A 25,744-nucleotide genomic window follows, 5' to 3' on the forward strand; every position below is an offset into this window, starting at 1 on the left:
CAAGTCATTACCGTTCTTTATTTAGTATTCTAGCAGGTTCAATATCTCATACTCAACAAGATTTGAGTAAGTGATTCAGTGACATGTAATTGAATCTGTCCCTACATTCAAAGTGTGCTTTGAGATGTGTGGAACTTTATGCATTGCTTGCATGATCTGTGGGTTATGGTTAAAACAAATAAACTTCAAATGAAATCCAGACAGACACACAGTCCCTAGCCTCCCAACCCCCAGTTGGCATGGGAAGTAACTTTGAAAAGAGTTCCTGCTGAGAAGTTTCCCTGAGTGATTCAAAAGGCTCTTCATTCATTTGTATAGCAACTCATTCAAACTGTGAATGTACTGTAGTATTGTAAACTCGATTACCTCTGCCACTTTAGCACAATTACAGGCTTTAATTATACACATACCCCATAAAATATGCAGTAAAATGAGGGCAACGTAGTGTATATTGTACATTCTATATAAAAATAAAACTGGAATATTTTGGAACTGTGTAGACAGATGCATATTATATATCATTATATGCTTTTATTTTGTAATTAAAATAAAATAGTATACATTTTGGTTTGAGAAGAAAATTCAACGTGGCTCTTCTGAGTCGATAGAATAAGACAGAAGACAAAATCCTAGGATTTGTGATTCACACTAAATCTCTTGGCTGGCACTCTTTTAGCATCCATGTGTGCAGACTTGTGTACAATGTTTCCATGTCTTCTGGAGAACCCAGATTCCTGCAATGATAAAACTGCTACAAGACAAATCTGTTTTTCAAAGACTGGAAACTGTCAGCAAAAAGCAAGGTAAAGAACCTCTGTAACTACTGTTTACCAGCAAGTCTTTTGAAAGTAAACACACACTTTGTTACAAATAGTCTTAGAGGGCTTGACACAATCAGCATTTGTGTTTGTTTTTTATAAAAATAATGTAACACTAATATACACCGAAGGTGGGAATCTGGACAGTTTATGAGGTAGTGTGAACTGCCTGTTTAACACTTGGACAAGGTAGGTGTCTGGCCTCCTGTCGATCTCCTTCCAGACAACCTTAGGTAAGCGCCATTGAGAATCCCAGAGCTGGAATGCCTAAGAGGGAAAGTTCTTTTCTATTTTCCTGGAGCTGAGAGTCCAACCCACAGGCACACTCCCCCCCCCCCCCCCCCACACACACACACACACACTGCACCCTCCAGATGCCACTGAGGAGAACAAAATTCATGAAAATGATGCATGTGGATTGAAGAGGCATTGAACCCTCAGCGCATTGAACAGGCAGGCGACCTGGCAGCCTACAGTGAAACAAGGGCATATTTCAACTCCCTGGCCAGCCGCGCACACGCCAACTGACTGCTCTGTTTACTCTGCAAACGGGACATGGGCCCAGGTTTTGGCAGCTTGCTAATGGGTCTCTTTACTCTTTACTCCCACCCCCCACACCCCCCATCCCTGTGTCTTCTGACAGTTTGTCAGTGACTTTGACAGCCTGAATTGACTTGTGTGTTGCAGTCAGCCTGCTGCTGCCAAAGGTTTTCCCTGGCATGGCCTCACGCTGCCAACTTCTGCAGGAGGACTGAGGGCTGCCTGTGCACTGGGGCCTTTAACCACAAAAGCAGCAATTCAATGATACAGGGAGAATTACAGCTAAGCAAATAGCTAAGCAAATGAAGGAAAGGAGTGGGCTACCTGATCCACTCCCACGTGTTTCCCTTTGGGGTAAGTCATTGGTCTAGGTCCTGGAGAACCCACAACATGTCTGTCAATAAAATTCACATCTTCTGCAGAGTACTTAAATCCTCCATGTTTAAAACAAGTGACTGTAAGCACTAACAAAGCATACATAGCTGCTCCAAAACAAATGGCAACACAAATCAATCAATGTCCAGTTTGCAGCACTGGATTGGAGTAAGCATCATGTCCCCCAGAGACTCTCACAATGCCTCTGGAGAATTTTGATTTTCCGCACCCACCTTTAAAATTGGGTTCCACCAACCCTGTCTTCACTAGAGAGGGGTGACTATGAATCTGAGTACAAGTAGGACCCAGCACAGACACACACTGGAAGTGAGATGGAGTGAGCAATCAGTACTTAAATAACATGATTCCCACACAACAGAACCATGATTCTTAGTATTCTTTTTGCCTAAACTCTAATGAAGCTGGACTTGGCTGGTAACTGGACCTAATACAGGGTTGTATTGTATTTGGTACTGCTGAATAAAAGAGTCAGCAGCAAAGGACCATTCTCCAGGGCTGCAAACCAAGGATGACTTTGTATTCTTCATCTCACCGCTCTGTGTGAAAACACACTGTGCTTCTAGGTGTGTAATTGGAATTGGACTAAGAGATGTGGGAGCGAAAGAGCAGGGCACTTCAGGAGAGAGAGAGAGAGAGAGAGAGAGAGAGAGAGAGAGAGAGAGAGAGAGAGAGAGAGAGAGAGAGAGAGAGCCAATGAATGGATGTACTGTGGCCCAAGGGAAATTTCCACTGCTCGGTGCTTCCCTCTGGAAAGGGGGCTCCTTTCATTTCGGTTTGCTTTAGATGCAGCTTTCTTTGTCACATCCTGTTTTTAATCCAGTTTTGTAGGCAGTTTTTTCCTTCATTCTTTAAGGTGATGACCCTTTCCAAACACTCTCCCAGCTTTACCTAACAGAGATACCTGCCAGGAGAAATGGTTCTTGTGCCATAGTGTCTTCTTCATCCTCTTCATGAATGTAACAGAATGAGAGATTTGAAGAGGGCGGCCATTGTGTAGTTGCTTAAATAATCCATACATTAAACAAACCTTCCAGAGAGCAAAGAGAAATCAACAAGGAAGTAAACTCCTACTAATGTTCAGTAGGTAAAACCAAAGAGCTCTTCTGTATCAATACACATTTAGATCCACCATGCATTCTCTTCTTAAGCAACCTGACTATTCTTCACATAGCCTGTGACCTTATACATAGCACAATGATAAAACGTGATCCCGGACTTGCTTTACAAAAACATAAAACACCACAAAGCAAGCAGTATGAATCCATGTGATCTTTCCAATGCATAGTAATACCACATATAAATCCAGTCACAATCACACATGGTTCTAGCTATCGCCACTTTCAGTCTTGCGTGATTCAGAGCTCAGAAGTGTGGACAACTAACCAGAATTTATTATTATAGTTTGCAAAATCAGTCTTCAGTAGAACTAACCAGAATTTATAGTTATATATATATATATATATATATATATATATATATATATATATATATATATATATATATATATATATAAAATAAAAAATAAAAATCGCCAGCTCTATGTAGGAAACTAATAAAGTGAAAAAATGGATGATGATCCTCAGTGGTATAAAATATGGATCACAAGTGTAAATATATTACTAAAAACAGAAAATCTGAGGGACATTTTTTTTGTAACAAATCCCAATACAGTTATTTAGTTTCAGTTAAACAGTCATTCGATAATGTACAGGATATTCCACGTCCTTAGGAAACTGTCTCAAACAGTCTTTAAAAAAACATTTTTTTCATTTGTAATTAAAATAATTTTTACCTATACACCTTAAATGTGTGGATTGACAACAGAGTCAGGAAGGCAAACATCACAGCAAGTGTCTTTAAAACAACCCTAACAAATATATTAGCAGAAAGCCAGTATTTTGGCAGCTAGCCAGTTAAATACAGAAAGTAACATTTACAAACTTACTATATACCTATGCTGTATGCCACTCAAGCATCAACCAAAACACAAGAGACTATTAACAAGCATCATCTCTCCCCAACGAAGCAGCAAAGATTGCACTGCTGCACAATAACTGTGCTGCAAGCGTCTCTGCTCAGAACCTGCAGGTATAAAGAGCTGGAAGTGGTAAGGAGCTGCTGAATAAGGTGTACAGCTTTAAAACACCAGTATTTTGAGCTGCTCAGTGTGCTGAACATTGCATTGCATTTCAATGCAATTGCTGCATCAATAATGACCTCTACCTGCAATGGTGGATGTTAATTGCAATTAGAGGGCTTAACAGGCCCAACAGAGATGACGAATAACCCTCTAGGCCTATGTTTAATAAAACAGATACAGAAAACAACTAAAAAGGACTTCTGCCCCTATGCATTGTACAAAATGGGAGATTTTTAATAACTATAAATGACAACCAGTTGTGTGCTCAGCTAGAATTATTGTGCTCAGTTATATATATATATATATATATATATATATATATATATATATATATATATATATATATATATATATATATAAATACATACACTTTTTTTTTGTACTTTTATTAGCACTGAAATATATTTAAATTAACATCCACAGAGATGTAGTGTTGTTGCTGGAGTTTTGGTGTAGCCATGGAAACATTGTTTTGAAGTGGGCATTTGGAGTGTTAAAGAGCTTTGTATGACAACGACTGCCTCTCTGCTGGCTCTTAAGCAAAGTAAGCAAATATACAACACATTCCCAGTGTTCTTTGCATGGTTGTGTCTTGACCACTTCCTGTTAGTGGAGTATGTAGTGTTGTTGCTGGAGTTTTGGTGTAGCCATGGAAACATTGTTTTGAAGTGGGCATTTGGAGTGTTAAAGAGCTTTGTATGACAACGACTGCCTCTCTGCTGGCTCTTAAGCAAAGTAAGCAAATATACAACACATTCCCAGTGTTCTTTGCATGGTTGTGTCTTGACCACTTCCTGTTAGTGGAGTACCCTGTTTGAGACACAGGGCTGTGGTGAGTCTCTTAATAGTCCTAGACGAAGGACACAGACAAAAGCATTTCTATTTTGGGACACATCCTTCCCATGCTGAGGAGACATGCTGCTCCATTTCAGTGTTATCTGCTGATTACTAGGCTCCTGAGTGCACACATTAGTGTTCATTAGGTGCATTTGACTAACAACGATTATTAATCTTTATAGGTTTCCTCTTCAACTGACTCTACAGATTGTATTTGCTTCCACCCCCTTCCAAATCAGGTTGTATGCAGAATGTGATTGGTGATATATTAAATTAAAATTTAATTTTACATTTTTTAAATATACCATTACTCATTATTCTCTATGTTCTTAGGTGTCTTGACATTTTACAGTCACAACCTTAAACTTGACCTTGTGTAACCCAAGGCAGCTCAATCATGCACATTATAAACAGGCTGCACATTATATTCTAAAAATGAAAGTAGATCATTACAATATTAAAAGTTGAGGCTAAACTAAATAGTTCTGCATTTAAAGTTTACACTAACTATGCAGACCAGAGACTCACACACTCATCTAGCACTCCCTCAAGTTTCCAATGCATATGCCTCCCCCCCCCCTTGTACATATGTCCACAGCCACCTTCCTCTCAGCAATGCTGTCCACGCTTCCTTTGCTATGGCTGTTAGCAGCTGGGCGTACAGTGTTTAAGGGGACCGAGGAAGGGCACTTGAATTTGAATGAGGTGCTAAGTGTTTACTGAAGCAGTCAGTGCAAATCGCAGTGGGTGCCACCCTGGAAACTCTCACCAGGTAATTTGTTTGAATAAAAACAAAAGCCAAGTTAAAGTGGGAAAACAGTCTTTACTTTTCAAATCTAAAATTGATTGAGGAGTTTGGGAAATGGATACTAAGCCAGCCTAGTTTTTTAGAAATGTATTTTCTTTTTTTGTTAATGTTATCGAGCAAACCAAGGTTTAGTTCTTTCTACTTGAAAGTTCTAACCATGAAAGCAACATGTAGTACATAATAGCACATTTCACATCACTCAATTCATAAAAACTGCTGTTTAAAATACAGTGAACATGTAATGAATTGATTACTGAACCTAACTGCAAATAGGCGCTCAAGTTGCAATTCCAAAGTGTAAGATGATACATTTTGTTGCTTAGTGATCAAGTTTAGGTCTGGGACTAAAATGGTCAGGACATAAAACATGAATAAATATAAATAAGTTGATACAAAAAAGGAATTTTGTACTAAAAAAGTTTGACAATGTGGGTAATAATTGCACTGAATGACAAACTAGTAGTTCATGCTGCGGTCTCCTTTTTATTGCAGTTTCCACATGAAATTTGACCTCTGGAGAGTTCGTGGGTAATGTAGCAGCAAAGGGCCTTCAAGTTCAATGTCTTTGTGACACATTGAACTTCTACACAGAGCAAAAGACTTGTTTTAAAATATGAAAACCTGTTGCAGGCTACCTGCATTATGCATTATGTTTTTTTTTTTTTTTTTTTTTAAACAAACAAAAAATAATCTGTCGCTATTCTGAGAATTAAAAAATAAATCTCAAAAAGTTCATTTTTAAATTGAAAAGACAGACCTCTGGGAATCTGGGTGGGTCTAAATACTGCCCTAAAACTCCCAATCACAACCTCCATGGGGGAGAGTGAATCACCTCTAGGGTAAAACACCAGGGAGATTTATAATAGTTAAAGGGTGGTGTTACTTAGATCTACTGCTGTATATGTAGATAATTAAAATAGACCACCTGGTGTGTAGCTAACCCTCACTTAACATGTAGAGACTGCAGTCACAAACTGGCTTTCATTATGCTGCCTGCTTCCTAAACATACTGTTTACTGTTTATTCGGTTTATCACTCACATTCAAAGGCTGGATTTTGTTACAAAGCAAAATAAAATTACATTTTGCGTCCTCTAGAGATACTCATTATATTCTCCTCAAGCGGTTCCTCATTTCAGAATACCCTTTTTTTTCATTTTAGCATAGGCGCAGTGCTTTTCCAAAAAAAAAAAAAAAAAAAAAAAAACACGACGGGGCTTGTGCTTAAGTGAGAGCGTTTCATCAAAAGTATTCAATTATATCTGCCAGCATATCAACACAGAACATTCTAAAGACCAGTCTCAGATGAGTTTAAAATGCAAAATCAATGGGCATTCATTCCCTAAAAGAAGTGTTTGTCACCCTTTGAATTAACTATATTTAAAATCTATATTTAGGAACAATTATTAAAGAGAAACTACAGCAGTCTCTCCATTGATGGACAATCTAGTCAGCCACTAACTCAGCTGGATCTCCAATCAAAACATTAACTCCTTGTTCTCCTACTGTTCCCATTATGGTAACCAAAGTAACACATTGTAGTTAATTGGTACTTGGATGAAAAGCTGCTACAGGGATACAGTACAATGAACAGAATTGTGTAAAAAGCCAGAATGGTATAACGCTGGTATTTTGAGCGCTTATTCCAATATGCCCGTATATATTACCAAGTTCACCATGATGTATCACTTACACATTTAATAATAAACAGAGACCTTACAGAGACATCTTTGTGTTGAGAAAATGTCAGCCTTACATAAAAATAAGACAGTGACACCTACTGAAGTTGCAAAATTGGAAGGACTCTTAAGTTGTTAAATTCTTAAGCTGTTTGTCTAGTTTTGTGATGTCAACAGTTGTTTTTTGTTTTACTCTTCAGGAAACAACTATACAAATGACCAACAGGGTTTTAAAAAGGCTAAAAAAATTGAAAAAAACCTGCACATAACCTGCACCAGTTAAGCTGGCACAATGTGTGACCTGGGGGGCGGGATTGACAGCCTCAGGGTGAGCTCACAAAACCAGCTCTAGACTCAATTCCCCCAGCAGGTGCCCTTATTAACCCTTATTAAGCAGTGGGGTCCTACAATAGGGTATGTGATTAAATAGGCCATAAATACCAAATTGAGTAGAAAGAATGAACTGATTGTGGACTGGGCTTCTGCTGAGAATCACTCCTGAGTGGTGAAAAGGAGGGAGAAATGGAGAGAGGGCAGATCCATTAAAATATGTAGGGCTGTAACTCATGTATGGATATGTTGGAACCCTTCCAAGAGCTACATTGTCCCATAGAGAAGCTCAATGAAAAATGTCTTCATTGAATGACAACTTTTTACTGATATCACGGTGAGTTCTGGGCACTGCACTAACACAGGATCCGTAGTTAGCATGCAGTTCTAATAAGCAGTGCGACAGAGTACTGCCCGACCTACATGAGATTAACCGGGAATACTCTTTTTTCCACCCAAAAAAATGTAGAACTTTATCAGAGCTCCTTCCTCATGACCAACATTTCAAACATGTGCTACCTGATTATCTAAAACAAGCTACGTACCGTAGCCTTCTTCCTCTCGATGTCTATTCCCATGTGTACATGCACTCTGATTATATTCAGGAACCATATCTCTATCTTTAAATTAATTGATCCTTTAATTTATGTGTTAGAAAATTAGTGATTGACTGATCAGTACCTTGCCCCTGGCTTGTACACCTCACAGGGCAGGTGCTTGCTGTTAGTATGTCTCTAAAACACCATCATGCTGAGCTGTTTGAAAAAGGAGTTGGTCTGGGTTATAAAATACTGTATAGAAGGTAACTGCTAGAAGCCCTGCTCTGGAGACATAGTAGTAGCCAGAGTTGTCAAGCTAACACCTACAGCACACATCAGTAGGTATTATCAAGAAGGTGGGTTAAAGGCATGAATGGAGCTTATTAAGCAGCCACCCACATCAATACCAGGAATCCATCACACATATTTTACATGGTAGTGCAGAGCAAAAACTTAATACATCATAACTCATATCAATCACAATATAGTCTGTGCAATTAGAACGGTTAAACAAGACAGATTCTAGCCACACGTTTTGGTAAACCCAGAAGGAAAGCAGGGACCTGGAAACAGCTGAGCCTATTTTTAATTTAGAAAAAAAAAAAAGCTACAAGGGTGTAGATACACTGCATTTAATCACCTCTTCCCCAGCCCCTCGAGCTACCCCTATGCAAAGCCACACAGTGCAGCGTTAATTGAACAATGTCCTCTATAGCTCCCTAGTGACTAATATTAATTACTACAAACATACATAGAGAAATGAAAAGATCAGGGATTTTAATGTAACACGGTAATTGTAGGTTTAAGTTTGTTGCTGTATTGGCTAAACCCCCCAGAATCAAAAGGTCTGTGTGTGTGTGTGTGTGTGTGTGTGTGTGTGTGTGTGTGTGTGTGTGTGTGGTGTGTGTGTTGGGGGCAGGGGGTCCCATTAGACAAGAGGGTCTTCTGTTTTTAATGAATAGATAAGAGGATATTAATAAAATGATTAATTGTAGGATATTTTATCACAAGTACTTTTGCATTTTAAAAGGGTCATTTTATTTTTAATAGCTCATGCGTAATAAATGTGTTTTAAAACATAATATCAAATCATTTAAGGTACAGTTAAATTATAAATTAAATAAGGACATTTGGCATGGATAAGGAGCAAACCACCCTGGTTAGACCCGTTATAAATGGGATACGTGGGAATAATGCTTGACTCAAAATGTGTCACTGTTCCGCAAAAACAGTCTGTTAAAATACTGGTACATATATCAATGCCATGCAATCCCAACTATCACTGGGAATCCATACTATACTGTAAAAGGCCTTACCTGTTTATCATGTAAGGTTTTAAAATGATGGCATTTCAGCAATATAAAGTACAATCTACATTCTGGTCAATTCTATTATGTAGCCTGGCTACACACTGGAACCCTACAAGCTAGAATGTGTTTGATAAAGCGATGGAGAAATCAGTGTCAGATTCATGGCATTGAAAGGATTTTTCCTGAGGCTAGCATTGGTCACAAAACAGTGATAAAGTCTTTCTACACAAAGTCAGACCTTTTGGCACTATTAATTGTATCTTTTAGTTTTTCATAGTCGACTGCTGCCATATCACAAAACTAAAAATATTTCTCATTAAAAACCTCAAACTAAATAAAACCTCCTCAGAGCTGACAGGAGTATGAGTAAGGACATCATCTGACCCAGACTTCCCACATTACTTTCCTCCCCCTCCATCTTCTCATAATCTAATGCTCCGAATTTTGCCACCATGCAATAAAGTTGTCTGCTCATTATTAAAGCAATAGTGGCTTTAGGAAAAAAAAAAAGGTTTCTAATCTGCTTCCCCAGGGATATAGCTGTGAATTATCAGAGGATTATTATCACTATTATTGTTACATTAAGAACCATTCTTGTTTACAATGGGTTACGTTCTGTAAGCTTGCATAGACATGAACTACATTATGAAATTATGAACTACATGACCAAAAAGTGTTACAATAAATAAAAACAGTATTATCGTCTTTCACTCACAAAGACAACACTGCACATCAGGAATAACCAGGGTGTGACAAAGGCCCTGTACAAGCAAAATGTGTGTTACGCTACAGGTAACTGTTTAGCCGTCCAGTTTATTGCCTATAAATGGTTAATGTTTAGCTAAACACTCCTTGTAGGAGTTATTTTGCTCAATGAATAAATACACAGGCACCGCACTGTTTTCATTTCATCTGTTTACGCACACACACTTAATTTATTTTATGTAGGGTGTGGCCAGGGGTGATTGGACAATCAATAAGTCAATCACCACACTCCACACTTTTCAATTATCTAATAAAACAATTACATAACTCAACATGTGGCTGTGCAAAGGCAGCCACTAAACATACATTTTGCTTCTGCAGGGCCCCTGCCCTGTCACACAGGCTTGTTTGTTTTACAGTAGGCTTTTTACTTTCAGTGGCAAATTCTAGGTTTTTTTGTCGTCAACACAAGATGAAGTGTGAATTGAACACCTACCTGGGTGGGATTGTACAGCTCCTGCAGAGCATTCCGTGAGCCTTTCCTACAACAGGCGTCAGGTGCAAATGGATTCCTATGGATTACTGAAAGAGGGAAAAGGGGGAAAAACAACAATGAAAATCAATTAAAGTTAACAGAGGTCATTGTGCTGTCATTAACCTGCAAACAAAACATATATGGGTTTCTAATTTAAACTGGACTGATTTTACTGTTGGCTCAATTGTCATTTAAAAACCTGACAAGAGCAGGAGACCATCAGTTTTATATTAATAAAAACAAACAATAAACACAACCATCACTTTTTTATTACACTCCCATCATATAAGTAGCCCCCTTGTGCCCTTGTGAAGGCCTGAACACACTTGAAAGCGGATGGTCGTTTGTTTTAATGTGCTGAGGTCTCTGTTGTCAACTCGTTTACGACCATATTTTCAGAGGCATAAATTTTTATTTCCTGAACATTTACAACCTCGAAAATGTGCCATTCCTCTGGAAAATGAGCAATGGAAATCCTCTTGCTCAAAAGTGTGAGCTTTCTTTTGTGCGATCTCAGTCCTTTCTCTATAAACCTAATGAGGCTGAAGTTCTCCCTTTCTTGGACTTTGCTTAAGCATGTAACAAAAAAAAAACAAAAAAAAAAATCAGCTTTGACCATAGCACACTTTTCATGTACTAATTCATTTATGTAGTTACAGAGATGGTTTAGGATTTACTGGGAAAGACCACCTAGGGCCAGTCTGACTCAAAGGCTGTCTTAGGAGTCACTATACAATAGATTGCCTTTTAACTCACTAAAAGAGTGCAGATAACGGTAAATGCAAACAATGTTAAAGAAACAGTCTCCTTAGCACAGACAAGATTTTGTAAAAGAAAGATTAGTTTGAAAATGTTGGGGATATGATGTGAAGAACAGAACTTAAATGACCTTAGCGAAATGCAGGTGTGCAATTCTGCTGGTACTCACCGGTACTCCATACCAGGACTTATTCTGATGCCGGTACTGGGTACCAGGACTTATTTAATCTGCTTTTCATCCAACGTGGATGCATTCCATCCACTCACACAGTCCACTAGTGCAACGTTTCTCAAATACGCTTTCATTCAGCACAGTTTGTGTTGCTTGCATTCTGTTTCCTTATACTGCTTCTGTTTCTGTTGGCTGCGATTGGCCACCAGTAACGTCAGTACAATCACTGCATGTTGATTGGCCGAGCTCCTTCATTCTGATCAGATTTCATTTTGGCATGAGTCACAAATCTCCACCCATTTTGCTTTGTGTCAGTGCTCATTTGTTGATCAACAAGAGAAGACTTTAGCAGTGCAACGTGAAAACAGCGGTATGGAGTAATTATCATTATTATGAAGTAATGATTATTTACTTTAGTGTGGTGGAGAAACTATCTGAAATATTCAAAACAAACATTAATGCACATGAATATGAAGGCAAAAATCCAGGTCAGTGTTCGCCATAAATTACATAGTAATTATCAGGACACATTTTGCCTTGCACTGATTTACCACATTGCCAGAATTTGCACAAAATTTTCTAAAATGACAAGTGATGTGCGGGACAGTAGGGATTAACAATAACATAAAAAAACAGGATCAAAGTGCAGCTTCAGATTTGCTAAGTGAATCAGGATACAGATGGAGGAGTGCGTCACGTTTTTCAAACTCTGGCCTAACTTGCAAGGTATATGTTAAGTATAGTGATCAGTGTTTTGTTCTGTTGTGATCCTAGTATTTATTTATTTTTTAATTTAGTCATCTCCAATTTTTTTACCGCGGTTCTAATCCAAGGCTATTATTGTAGTATAGCCAGGTCCTGTTGTAGGTGAGTACCCAGGGTCTAGAAAGTATGGGGATGATTGCTGTGAATACTGTGGAGATTAAAATGGCCAAGTACATCATTAGTAGTAGTAGTGCCTGTTACATAATGCATTTGAGGGGTATTTTAGCCCCTATTGTGCACTGTTTGACTTAGACCTTTTTGTATAATTTTGTCGTAGCACAGTTATTTTTTTTTATACAATTTTTTATAACAGCGTCCCTTTTCAGGATATCTTGAAACAAAACTCCCTCTCTACAGCAGAAAACGCACAGTGTAATATTTCTTAATGCTTATCATTTACGGTTTAACTTAAGTGTTATATTACAGTACATGACTGAGTGATACATGCAGAGGGTACAAAGCTTTCAGTGTTTTCAGCTTCTTTGCTTACGGTGAATTGGTTATAATTGATCAGTTATTTTTAAGGCTTATTTTGTATTTAGAAATGTACTGTATACCAATATTTATACATTTGTATTATATTCATTTAAGTATTTATTCATTGGCACTCAAATTGTCTCCATTTTTAAAATGTTTTCACCCAGCTGTGCATATGAGTACCTGCACTTTATTGTTGAGAATTTCCCCCTGGGGAAATGCATATATAAGTATTTTTGAATAAAAAAGCTGTATATCAGTATATTTCATAAGGATGTGTTTCCTTGATAATAAATAAAGTCATTGGAATCTATGAAACTGTTATTCACAAGGACACAGTAATACTGTAAATATGTCTGAAATTACAGTACATTTGTATACTAAAACAAGAACAAGGGGTTTGAACAGTATCTACTGTAGGTACATAGAATTACACGAAATATTCTAGAAAAGTAATTATTTTTGGAAAATTGAAATATTTAAAATGATCCAAAAATAACAAACCTAAATAAAATCTGCTGCAATTTTGTAAAATATACCAATTAAATCAAACCTTTAGTCTTACATGCTTTTGTATTGAGACATGTCAGACAATATACACACACACACACACACACACACACACACACACACACACACACACACACACACACACAGGCTCTTTCACCACTGCCTTACATTAGCACCCGCAACAGGAAAGGTAAACAAGGCTTACTATTTAAAAATGTAACACGTGTAAGCCATTTTGTCCCAAGATTTTACAGCTATGGCCAAAGGTTTTGCATTGCCTACAATTATAGGATTGAGACAATATATATATATATATATATATATATATATATATATATATATATATATATATATATATATATATATATATATATATATATTGGAATACCTGTTATTTCCATGAAATAGACTGACGAGGTAAATCCAGGTGAAAGCTATGATCTCTTATTAATGTAACCTGTAAATCCACTTCAATCAGTGTAGATGAAAGGGAGAAAGTTTAAATAAGGATTTGTAAGCCTTGACACAATTGAGATTGAGAGGATTGAGTATGTGTGCCATTCAGAAGGTAAATGGGCAAGACAAAAGATTTAAGTGCCTTTGAACGGGTTATGGTAGTAGGTGCCAGACGCGCCTGTTTGAGTGTGTCAAGAACTGCAACGCTGCTGGGTTTTTCAAGCTCAACAATTTCCCGTGGGTATCAAAGATGGTCCACCACTCAAAGGACACCCAGCCAACGGCAGCCCAGTGGTCGAAAATGGCTCATTCATGAAAGAGGCCAAAAGAGGCTGACACGAATTGTGCAGATCAACAGATGGGCTACAGTTCGTCAACTGACAGTACAGTACAACATTGGTGCCGAAAGACCCATAAAAGAATGCACAACTTGTCATACCTTGACATGAATGGGGTATGGCTGCCGCTGACCTAACAGAGTTCCACTTCTTTCAGCAAAACACAAGAAACTCCGGTTGCAGTGGGCTAAGGAATGAAAACACTGGACACTGGAGGATTGGAAAAACATTGCCTGGTCTGATGAATCCTGGTTCCTGCTGCTTCACGCTGATGGGAAAAAACCGCATGAGTACATGCATCCATCATGCCTCGTGTCAACTTTGCAGGCTGGTGGTGGTGGTGTGATGGTATGTGTTTTCATGGCACACATTTGGCCCCTTGATAAAAGTGGAACAATGTTTGAATGCCACAGGATATCTGAACATCATTGCCAATCAGGTGCATCCCTTCATGGCAGCAGTGTATCCATCTGCTAATGGATTTTTTCAGCAGGATAATACCCCATGCCACAAGGCTAGGATTGGCCAGGAATGGTTCCACAAACATGACAGTGAATTCAGCTTACTGCAATGGCCTGCCCAGTCACCAGATCTCAATCCAATTGAGCATTTGTGGGATGAGATGGAACGAGCTATTTGGAGTAGAGATCCACTACCAGCCAACTTGACACAACTGTGGGAAGCATTTAGATTTAGAAATGTCAAATTTTTTATTTTTGTTAGTTTTTCATTAAGTATATGGAAAACTACAGATTGGTATGTGTATGCATATATAAAATGCAAGCTAACTCTCTACATATCCATAGGTATCTAGGTGGGAAGACCTAACTGTGACTAGTTTTTTTCATCCTGTTTTACCCAGCTTTACTATTCATCCTTTGCGGTCCTATGTCGGACCAGGTCCCATATTACAATTTTCCCTTTCCAGTCCGATGTTGGACCCTGTCCAACATCATCAAAAGGACGTAAAGCACAGGTCTCTAGTCGTGTATTCTCCGAAAAAAGCAGCAAAAACCTTTGAATGGCCGAGTGAGACCGATAGGAGCCGAATGAAGCCGGAAAAAAAAGGGCATATCTGAGCAAAGCAGTAGCCCCAGGCACCACAGAGATAACACAGAAACAAACAAAGGAGATAGCTGCTTCTGCATCCAATGCTCAAATAATATCACATACATTTGCAGAGCTTTTTGAGATGATATAATAATAAAAATAATGACTTGGATCGCATTATTGAGGAGTTTGGAGATAAAACAAGTGATCAGGACAGGATTTATCTGTATGCATGTCTATAAAGAGGTACGTGAAAAATACAGCAAACAAGGGGTGGGGCTTGGCTGGAGATGCAGTACTGATGTCCTTTCGCCATGCACTGCCTTTTAAACATGTTATATTCTAAAAATATATATTTTAAACAGTGCATGTAAAATAACAGGCGCATGTGAAAATAAATTGGACCCCTGACGCGCCTGACAAGCGCTGAATAAACTGACTGCAAAGGGTTCATGCTTTTGCACAAGCAGACATAACAGATAATAAGAGCGGTTGGAAATCGTGCCTGCCAACACCTCACTGTTCCCTTATCACAATCACAATATTCGAGCTACAGTGCTGGGGTTAGCCAAGCTTCAAAACAGTAATCACAGTCTTGCAAGCACTGTACTGATGAGAATTGTCATGTGTTCATAATTATGGTACAGAACAAATTTGTTATTGTGCTTGTTTTGAGTAGCCGCAAGCTACACAATCTAGTTATTATTGGATTTCACAACATAGATCAAGGTAACCCCTATACCCTATACAGAGGTAAACGTTCAGCTAAGGTTTTACAAACAAAGAGTTACCAATGAAACAATTGCAGGAATCACAGATTTTAACCAAGATCTGTGGTTAAAACATCACAGATTTTTTGTTTTTGTTTATATCAAAACAGAAATCATCAGGACACAGCTGATGCATCAGCCTGTCTGGGGCAGGCTATTTTAGGCCCTGCATCCATTCCTTAGTTGTCACTGTTTTCAATAACAGATAAATGCAGCCTCCACTTTCAGCAAAACATTGATCCAAAAACAACAACAACAAAAAGCTGTGTGGTAATGAAGTGGTAAAGGCAAAGTTTGTTTACTTACTGGGCTATGAAGCATAACAATTCTCTGCAGTAATGCCGTAATACAAATTTGTGTCTACACTGTTTTTAACTGTGAATTGTATTTAGAATCTGCCTACTCCACAAAGACAAGGACAAAAGAGTTAAAAACAAAAGGTGTTCATCAATACTAACCGATTCATTAAACAGAAAAAAAATTATGTTTAAATTACTTACAATTAGTGTTTAGGTTTACTGATTTCCCCATTGACACCCCTAATCAACCAAGCCATTACTGAACTAAGGAGAACAAACAGCATGATTTATTCCTGACCTTCAGTAATGCAATATTGAAGCTATCAGGAATTAAGAAATTAGCAACCCATTTGATGGATTACATCTTCATAGAAGCAGGTTTTCAATACTTCAGTCCATTTATCTTGGACCTAATCATATCTACAGAAGATAAAACACCAAACTGAAGTGGGCTTCCAGCAGCTCACAGCTAATGAGCTTGTTTTACAAGAGTGTGCAGAGCAGAAGCATTTGAATGGGTAGCCTACATAGCAGAGATAATACCTGTAGCACTCTAGCAGCTAATTGTTCTTTTACACCTACAGGGCCTCATTCACAAAAGGGCACTAAATGTAGTTGTAATGTGCACGTGTAGTAGTGAGCCCAACATGCACCAAAATAAAAATTTACTGGCCCATTTACTAACAACAATACCACACACTATTTGGCTAATTTGCATTCCATAGCGTGCACAATACATGTATCGTGAGAGATAATTTAATGTGCACGATAATGCCCAAGACTTACCCGTGACCACCGTGATATAAAATATGGTCAATAGATGCAGTCCTCCATAGGTGACAGGCAGAGGCAACGTAAACTAAAACTGCACGGAGAGGAGTTAGAAATTCTAGTGGAGGAGGTTGTTTTAAATTATAATACCTTGTTTGGTCCAGTGTTTTATGTTATCCACTCAAGTTAATACAACCTGTTATTTACAGGTCATTTTTACTGCTCTATGTGAAAACTTTAATGGAAGTAATGCCTCCATGATGCCAGATAGATTTCAGCCCAGAAAAAATAGGTTTAAATAGCACGCCTATCTGTGGTTAAAGTCTGGTTTCCAAACTAATTATCGCTCACTTTAAGGTGCATACTATGATTATCGCCCTTTAGTAAATAGGGTGTGAATAAAAATAATCTCATTATTCAGAGTGGGGTGCCTCATTTAAATACATTATCATGCATGCCATACAAATCACATATTTATTCTGATTACCATAGTGTGACACAATAAAATCATTGCGTGCCATAATATGCCTACTAATTCGCACAATGATTAATAAAATTGCAATAATAAATACGGAAACGTGCATACTAATTGCAATTATGGTACACCATAATGTTTAGTACCCTTTAGTAAATGAGGCCCATAGTCTGTTAATCTTGACATGTGTTCCACTTTGGAAGAGTCAAAATGGACAACGGGCAACCACCCTAACCTTCAATTAAATGTTGGAATGGGAAAGTATAATAAACAGGTAGTCAACTTGCATATATGTACAGTGCCTCAGTTCTGTCACGGGCAGTGTACATTACTTAGTGTGAGCACTTATTGAAGCCAACAGGCAGGAAAATGGACCAAAATAATTGAAAGCAGTTATCTGTGGCCTCATTAAGGAAAAAAGAAAAAAAGCCTTCAAGAGCATGGCATAGTTATCAGCTTAATTAGAATGCCATGCATTGCCAGTCTTCTGCCAAAAGGCTTGCATTGCTCTTCATTAAGAGATCATCTCTGACAGTTACCCTCCAAAGCTAAAAGTAATTGAAGCAGAACCTCTCAGAAGCCCGATTGCCTCGTACCCTGCAGAGCCCAGTTAATGGGAAATTAGTTTCAGCGGCCGGCTCAGTTTTGTCATATTGTAAAAACCAGAGATGCCATGGTGCTATACACTGGAACAGACAGGCTGTAGCACTCTGGTTATTATTAAGCGCCTCACACAATCCTTCCTTGCTCTTGCCTTTCATACAACAGCTCACCAGCACTCAGCTCTCAATGGGGTTGTCTCCGGTACCTGCAGGAGCTATGGGGCCAAGAGGCTATTCTATGGCTTACTTAGAAAAGTTAAGAGATAATTATTCCCTATTTCCATTCTGTTCATTGCCAGTGCTGCTCAGATTTGCCTAACTACAAGTGAGGGGGGTCAATAAGACTAGGAGCTGGTATACTGTATTTAGTCTCTGTAGCACAGAAGTGACACAAACTAATGTGACTCAAATCCTAGGCCTTTCTACACACCAGTACAGAGTGATACATCAGCCACTTGGGAAGGGTGAAGGAAGGACATTGGCTACTGAAGATACTGAACCGCAGCCAATGATGAGGGGTCCATACAGTAATCAATTTAGCATTTATTAAAGGTAATGAACTGAATGCAGTACTACTCCCTGTGCAGCAGCCTGTGGAAAACGCTGTGCCTGTGAAAAGAATATTAAAGCAAGATAGAGAAATATACCAATTAAATCAGGGAGGCATTGTGAAAGGTGAGGGTCTACTACAACCAGTGCGCTGACCACTCTGTATACGCAGAATATGATTAGAGGTTGAATTGTCTATTTTTGGTCCGGGGATATATTTCCGATTTTTATTATTATTTATCAAAATCGGTTATTTTCTGGATGAATATAAACACCACTTAAATACAGTAAAAGTCAGTTTCTAATACCCATTAGTAAACACATCTATCATACATAATTATATAAGGTTAACTTCCTATGTAGAACTGTAGATGTCCACCTAGTAGGGTGGAGGAAAGAAAACCCAGATCCCATTGACAACTGAACAGCTGGAAACAGATCCCACACGGGTAAAACCATGTATAGCTGTGTAACTTTTGTCAGGAATCATAACTCTGCAGTACAGTACTTGCATACAATGTTTAATGCAGAAATCCCTATAGTACGAATACATAACTGATGTTTTTTTTTTTAAATACATTATAATTTTCAGTGTTTATTGGCACAAAAAATTTAAAACGATTTTCCTAAGTGTGTCATTGTTGTTGTTTTTTTTTTGTGGTTATTATTTGTTAAAACTGAGAAGTGCAATACGGTGGCCCTGAAGTGTAAAATACAAACAAAAAGAAAAGCAGAAACACAAAAAGGAAAACACAATAACATTAAGAAAACACAACGACATTAAGAAAACACAACAACATTAAGGAAAACACAATGACATTAACTTCAAACCACAATGGAAGATTTGAGATGATCACACCCCCCTTTGACACGTCCGGCTGTTCGGTTGCATTTTAATGAATAATAATAATAACAATAATAATAACAATAATAATAATAAATAATAATAATAATAATAATAATAATAATAATAATAATAATAATAAATAATAATAATAATAAAAGTGCTATGAAGATGGTTCTTGTTTCTAAGCCGGCAAGGAGGAATCAAATGATGCCTGTTTAAATACGATTGAAGCAGATTAAATGCTTTTACCCATTCCCATGTAGCACAGTGACTGACAGGTTGTTCCTCCAATCAGTGATGTGGAACCCCTTTTCCTATGTACCTACCCATTCCGGTTGGAAGTTAATGTCGTTGTGTTTTCTTAATGTTTTTGTGTTTTCTTAATGTCGTTGTGTTTTCTTAATGTTGTTGTATTTTCCTAATGTTTTTGTGTTTTCTTGATGATGTTGTGTTTTTTTTAATGTTGTGTTTTTCTTAATGTTGTTGTTTTCCTTAACGTTCCTGTGTTTTTCTTTTTGTGTTTCTGCTTTTCTTTTTGTGTTTGTGTTTTGCATTTCAGGGCCACTGTAGTGCAAGCCCTAAATATGACATGGTCCAGTCAAGCACCCTGTAGTTTCAGATTTGTGTTGCTTTAAGAAGATGAGATTATAATAGCTGTGTGCCAAAAAGTGGTAACAAAGACTTCTTTTTAGATTCAGCACTTTGACTTTATGTCTTCAGTCATATTATAATAGATCAGTTTCAAAACAAATACCTAGGAAGAGAATTTTACACCCACCGCTTTTTGGCTTGGAAAATGGTTCACCTTTAGCATAACAACCCATGTGCCACTGCAAGAGAATGGACCAGAGTCTCTTAACAGAGGAACAGAAATCAAATCTGCTTGTAATCCCTGATCTTTCCATGAACAGTGTCTAGGATGCAGACCTTCAACCCGAGGTTTCTTCTCTTGATAACTGACATGCAAGATCAAAAAGACAGTTAACAAGCAACAAGGTAATTTATCTATGATAAAAAGGACATTTTTTAAATGTGTCTTTAGGTTACATTTTGGACTAGGTCACTTCATGTTGCTGTATCAGGTGAGTTTCAAGATTCTGAAGTCATCTAGAGGGAATCTATACTGTACGATGATGACCACTATACCGTGAACATCACTGGCCAAGATGATCAGTGAGGTTTATCATTAAATATTTGTATTGCTAGAGTCTACCATATCTCTCAGCAGGCTCCACTTTGATCACTAACAGCCACCTCTGCACTCTAGGCTGCTTCATACTCTGTTATCGGAGAGTATTTGCAAGCATCCATCTGCAGGGATTATCTGGGTGCTGCAAATGAATCCTAACCATCCACCAGCTGCTCTCCACAAAGGCTTTATGTAGCCTCCCACACACTCATGACACCAAAATGTCTGCACAGTATTATGATTATTAGATGTATGATAATACATGGAAGACAATGTATAAAAAAAGAGAATGGTACAAAAAAAAAAAAAACAGGTCAGAAAGTTTTTCAAAACTATTTTCTTAATGATGGGTCAACGACGGCATTATTATTGATAATATTTATGTGGAGAGCAGAAAAGGGGTTTTCTGTTGTGCTCATTAACCAACTGAAAACTTTTTTCTACAGGCTTGACTTTCCAGTATTCAAGAAGAGGGGAGCAACATAATTGAAATTCTGATTTGGAACAACAACGTCAAAAGGAAATAATAAAATGCAGCTGGGTTGAAGGCTCCTGTCTGAACTCAAATCACTCAGCATTCCAGTAGAATTAATCAGCACCTCATGAACCTGGCAATAGTCGTTGTTGGGGGGGGGGGGGGGGGGGGGGATTCCCTGACAGGAGGTCAAGTGACTCAGAGGATCACCTGGTGAGTCAGCATCAGTCTGAACCTATGACCTCCAAGCACTTACTAATTCTGGCTAACAGCCATACTCTTGCTCATGAAAAGAACCAGGGTAAAGAGCAGCTATACAATGTACGAAAAGAATGAACTGAAAATAATCTAAAATCTAGAAGGGAAAATAGGGCTACGACTACTTTTTAAGTTTTTGTTCAGTCTCCTTGAATTTTGTTTTTAACATACAAAAAAGCAGGAATGGACATTCCTTTATTGAAGATTCATTGGGAAGTCAGTTGATACCAAGAGATTTTACTTATGGGATGGCTGCATCAAGTTGAATGCATTGCCAATGCCTTGTACTGCACAAAGAAACAGCAATAAATGGTGCATAACAATGGGCCCCTCATGCATTATTCTCCATGAGTATGTGTGTGTTAGAAGGAATGGGTTGTGTAATCTCATTTCCAATTCAGCTGCCCTTGATATCAACCACAGATGTTCTAGGGAGCTGGGAGTTTCAGTAGGAAATGTAATAAAACTTGAAATATACCCCTGAAGGAGGGCCATGATCAAGAATCCAAAGTAGAGTTCATATTTCATAACAGCTGTCAAGAATTGTTCTACGATTACCCTTAATATCCATAGAGGCTGCCAGTTGAAGGTTAAAGTAATTGAAAAGCTGACACTTTCAGGTGCATAAATGTGAAAACTAAATATATTCATTCAGGGCAGCCTACTTTAACATGCATATAGTCATTTATAATGAGTCCCTGTCCTCTGAGTTACTTGCCAAGTTGTACATACTGCTTTTTCACTGGGGTGTGATTTTTCTTAACAAATACACTACAGAGGTCTTAAGTATCAGTAGTGCGTCACGTGTACTATACATTGCTGCTGGTACAGAAGATACGTGGATAGAGCTCAGGACAAACAGACAGTACTATTCTAGTGGTAAGAGCTACAGCAAGTACGCTGAAAGCAGTGTGAACTATTTGTTAAAGTATTCAGCTAAAACTGGGAGGCAGCTCAGCCCACAGTATATCTCAGGCATGGGTTCTTTTCCCCTCTCATCTGTGTTATGGATGAGTAAGCACTAAAAACCCAATATGAATGCCAACATAATATCCACCAGTAAGTGATATCACATACCCCACCCCCCGTGCACTTTGTTTCTCCTTTTGTTATTTTTGCAATCTTTAAAACAAGCATGCCTGTTCTTGAGGGAGTCCTGTCACTACTCCATGGTGAGAACGCCAATACATTTACGAAGAAGTTCTTTACGAATACTTGTGTAAAACATGATTCCGTTTACAGCACACTAACCGCCCACAATGCACACAACAGGAAGTGCCATGCCCTACATAATCCTTTATCCTTTTCTTTAAAGGAGTTCTCCATTGTTTTTTTTTGTTTTTTTTTATCAGAAAAGCAAATAGTTTAACACTTCCACAAATCACAACAGCTTAAGAACTACACGTGATCATTTTTAATCCCTCGATGATTTGGTGTGACGGGGTAACCCCTGCCTCTATATATTATTTTGTATATTATTGTTTATATATATGGTTTGGTGTTTTAAAAAATGTTTTTTTTTTTTTTTTTTGTTAATTATTTTACAGCATGGATGGGTTTAAAATTCCCCATCTATGCTAAACTTGTGTAGAATGTGACCGTCTCTAGATGGATTAAATTTACTGCTAAACTGGAGACTGTCACATGTATAAAAACCTGCATCTTTGGCTGAACAGAGTAAGTGTGTTCAGAGGCAGAACGAAAGACATGACTCATGAGTAAAGAGAACTGAAAGAGAGAAAACAATTGCTACACGATACTTGTTTGTTCCATGTCTGTTTTGTCTGTTTATTTTGGCCAATGTGCCGTTTTGTTTGTTCTGTGTTTTGTTTTGTTTTGTTTGTTTACTTTATAAAAAAAACTGGTGCACCAGCGCATTCAACCACAGTACTGCGTCTCTGCACTTCCTGGTCCGATGTCATCCACAAGCTATCCTGTTCACATTTAGAAATCTTCTTACAAATACATAATCTGACCAAACAAATGTTATGTTTAAAAAAAAAAAAAAAAAAAAGAACGCCCCAGTATGGTTCCCTAAATTCAGTGTGTAAGAGATTTGAAAGTTGAAAATAAATAAATAAACATACAGAAAACAAAGGCACTACTTGTTAAATATTTATAATACAGATTTGTCCCATATGAAAGTGTACCATGGTATTTTTGCATGTTATTTTGTATTATGCATTTACTATAGTTTACTCTGGGTTGCTGGTCTTTACAATACTTACCTGTGCTGATTTCACTATGCTTTTACTATGGGAAACTTTTATAAGGGTAAAAGTATGCATTTCAGCCAATTTCTTGGAAAATCCTTTATCTCTAATTCAAAATTACCAACAAAAAAACCTTGCTCTTCAGACTTCCTCATTAGCAAAATGGCTGTACAACTAACAATCCCCCTAGCACAAGGATCACAGCGATTACTCATCTGTATTGCTTTTTATTTCTCCAGCCACTACCTTTTATGGTCTTTCTTCTGGCTTTGTTTTGTATGTTCACACAGAACGGGTTGCTATTTTAAATTCCAATGGACTGGCTGAACTTCATTTAGGATAAGGATAAGTTCGGGGTAACCAGGCTCATTGTGCAGAGCAATGGGTAGCACTGATGGATGTGACAGCCCCTTCTATTCCACATGAACCTGAGCACAGCTATAGCGCCAGGAGAATCTCTTCTGGGATACCCTAATTGCTACATACCAGCAACAGTGATGCAGTAGCAAAATAAATGTTTATCAGGAAATAGTTTCAGGACATCTCAAGTAATTTCTCACACACTTATCAGTAGAAGGCTTGTGAAAATGTGTTGAAAACAGGAACTAGACAATCTTTACCAGTAACTTACCAAGTCTTTTTCCACTAAAGACATTGGGGTAGATGTACGAAGTGTTGCGTCTTGCAAACCACATGCAAACCAGTCAGAAGTGTAGCAAGAAATGTATTAAACAAACGCAACGCTGTTAGCATCATTTTAACAAATGCTTTGCAGCCGCAGTTCTTGTTTGCGCTTTAGCCTTAAATTAATATGTTATTCTTGGCGTTCCTGCAAAAATTCGAAAAAACAGGGTGGAGACAGTGAGGGATCAAAACTATTGTAATGAGATGTACTAAAGCTGCGGGCAATTGCGACACTTACAATTGCATCAGTTTGTTAAGAACTTTTGAAAGCATGTTTTAAACAGTCGCAATTGTTGCTGGCATTTCCCAGTCCGCTTTTCTTGTGTGTTGCCAGTGCTCAATGCATTTTTGAGACGAACACCCAAGTACCTAATTTTCACTAAAGTCAGGATGTACTTACAAGCCTTGAAAATAAATTTCTATAGCATTTCTGGTTTTCCCAGTGTGTTGGGAGCAATAGACTGCACACATGTGCCATTGACCCCTCCAGCTCATTCCCAGCATCAGTATAGGACCATGATCTATTGTGTGTTAATTGTCTAGGCTACCAAGTAGACCAAGTTAAAAAAATTATAATAATTAAAATAAGATAAAAAACCCTAAAATAATTTAGTTTCAATTTAAATTAATATTTTATTTGCATTGTACACCAATGTGTATTGTGTGTACAATGCAGGCAGGCATGATTTATTTTGGTGTTATATATATATATATATATATATATATATATATATATATATATATATATATATATATATATATATATATATAACAGTACTAAAATAGGTCAAATGAAGACGGAACAGAGTGCATTGTACAGATGGCATTTACACTTAACTAAAAAACAATGCTATTTCGATTCTTGCACCCTTGCATGTATAGACGTTATCTGACACTCTGCTGCAGCAAACCACAACTCAACTCCCACTATTTTTTTTAAAAAATGTTGCACGTCTCTTGCTACAGATCTCGCAAAGATGACGCAAATAATTTTTAAATTAGTATATTGCGGCTCTCTTCGTTAACATATTTTTTCTTAGTACATACGACAAAACGTGCACTTTGTGAACTGTCGTAACCAAAATGCAAATTGCAGGATGTTTGCACTGCAACTGACCCATCTTAGTTCATCTACCCCATAGTCAGTTACCTCTAATTATCTGCCCTAAAAGCTTCCTGTTAAATATGAAACCTTTGTGATGGTGGTCCACCATGAAAGGCGCTACATAAAATAAAGATTAATTGATTGACATTTCTCTGATATTGCAGTCAATGAATTTCACCTGACTGACTGCTGAAACAGAAATCCCTCTTTAGTAATAGTTTTATACTGACAATCAGTGTTGTTTTAAAATCGGTAATTGTATTGTTGATATAAGAGTGATCTTTTTAATAAAATCTCCGGGAAGTCATTATCCTAGTAAACACCCAGAACTGAAGGGTCACTGT

At 37.8% G+C, this 25,744-nt stretch overlaps 1 protein-coding gene across 2 annotated transcripts in view; it reads right to left on the bottom strand.

Annotated features, from left to right (window-relative positions):
* Window positions 1–25,744, bottom strand: part of LOC121318473 (carbohydrate sulfotransferase 11) — a 63,473-nt gene that overhangs the window by 16,171 nt on the left and 21,558 nt on the right. For both annotated transcript variants that reach the window (XM_041255185.1, XM_041255184.1), the window contains exon 2: window positions 10,598–10,683. In XM_041255185.1, coding sequence (XP_041111119.1) covers window positions 10,598–10,683 — 86 coding nt within the window. The remainder of the gene's footprint in view (window positions 1–10,597; window positions 10,684–25,744) is intronic.

This window comes from Polyodon spathula, chromosome 7, assembly GCF_017654505.1.
Source record: "Polyodon spathula isolate WHYD16114869_AA chromosome 7, ASM1765450v1, whole genome shotgun sequence".
Taxonomy (NCBI): Eukaryota; Metazoa; Chordata; class Actinopteri; order Acipenseriformes; family Polyodontidae; genus Polyodon; species Polyodon spathula.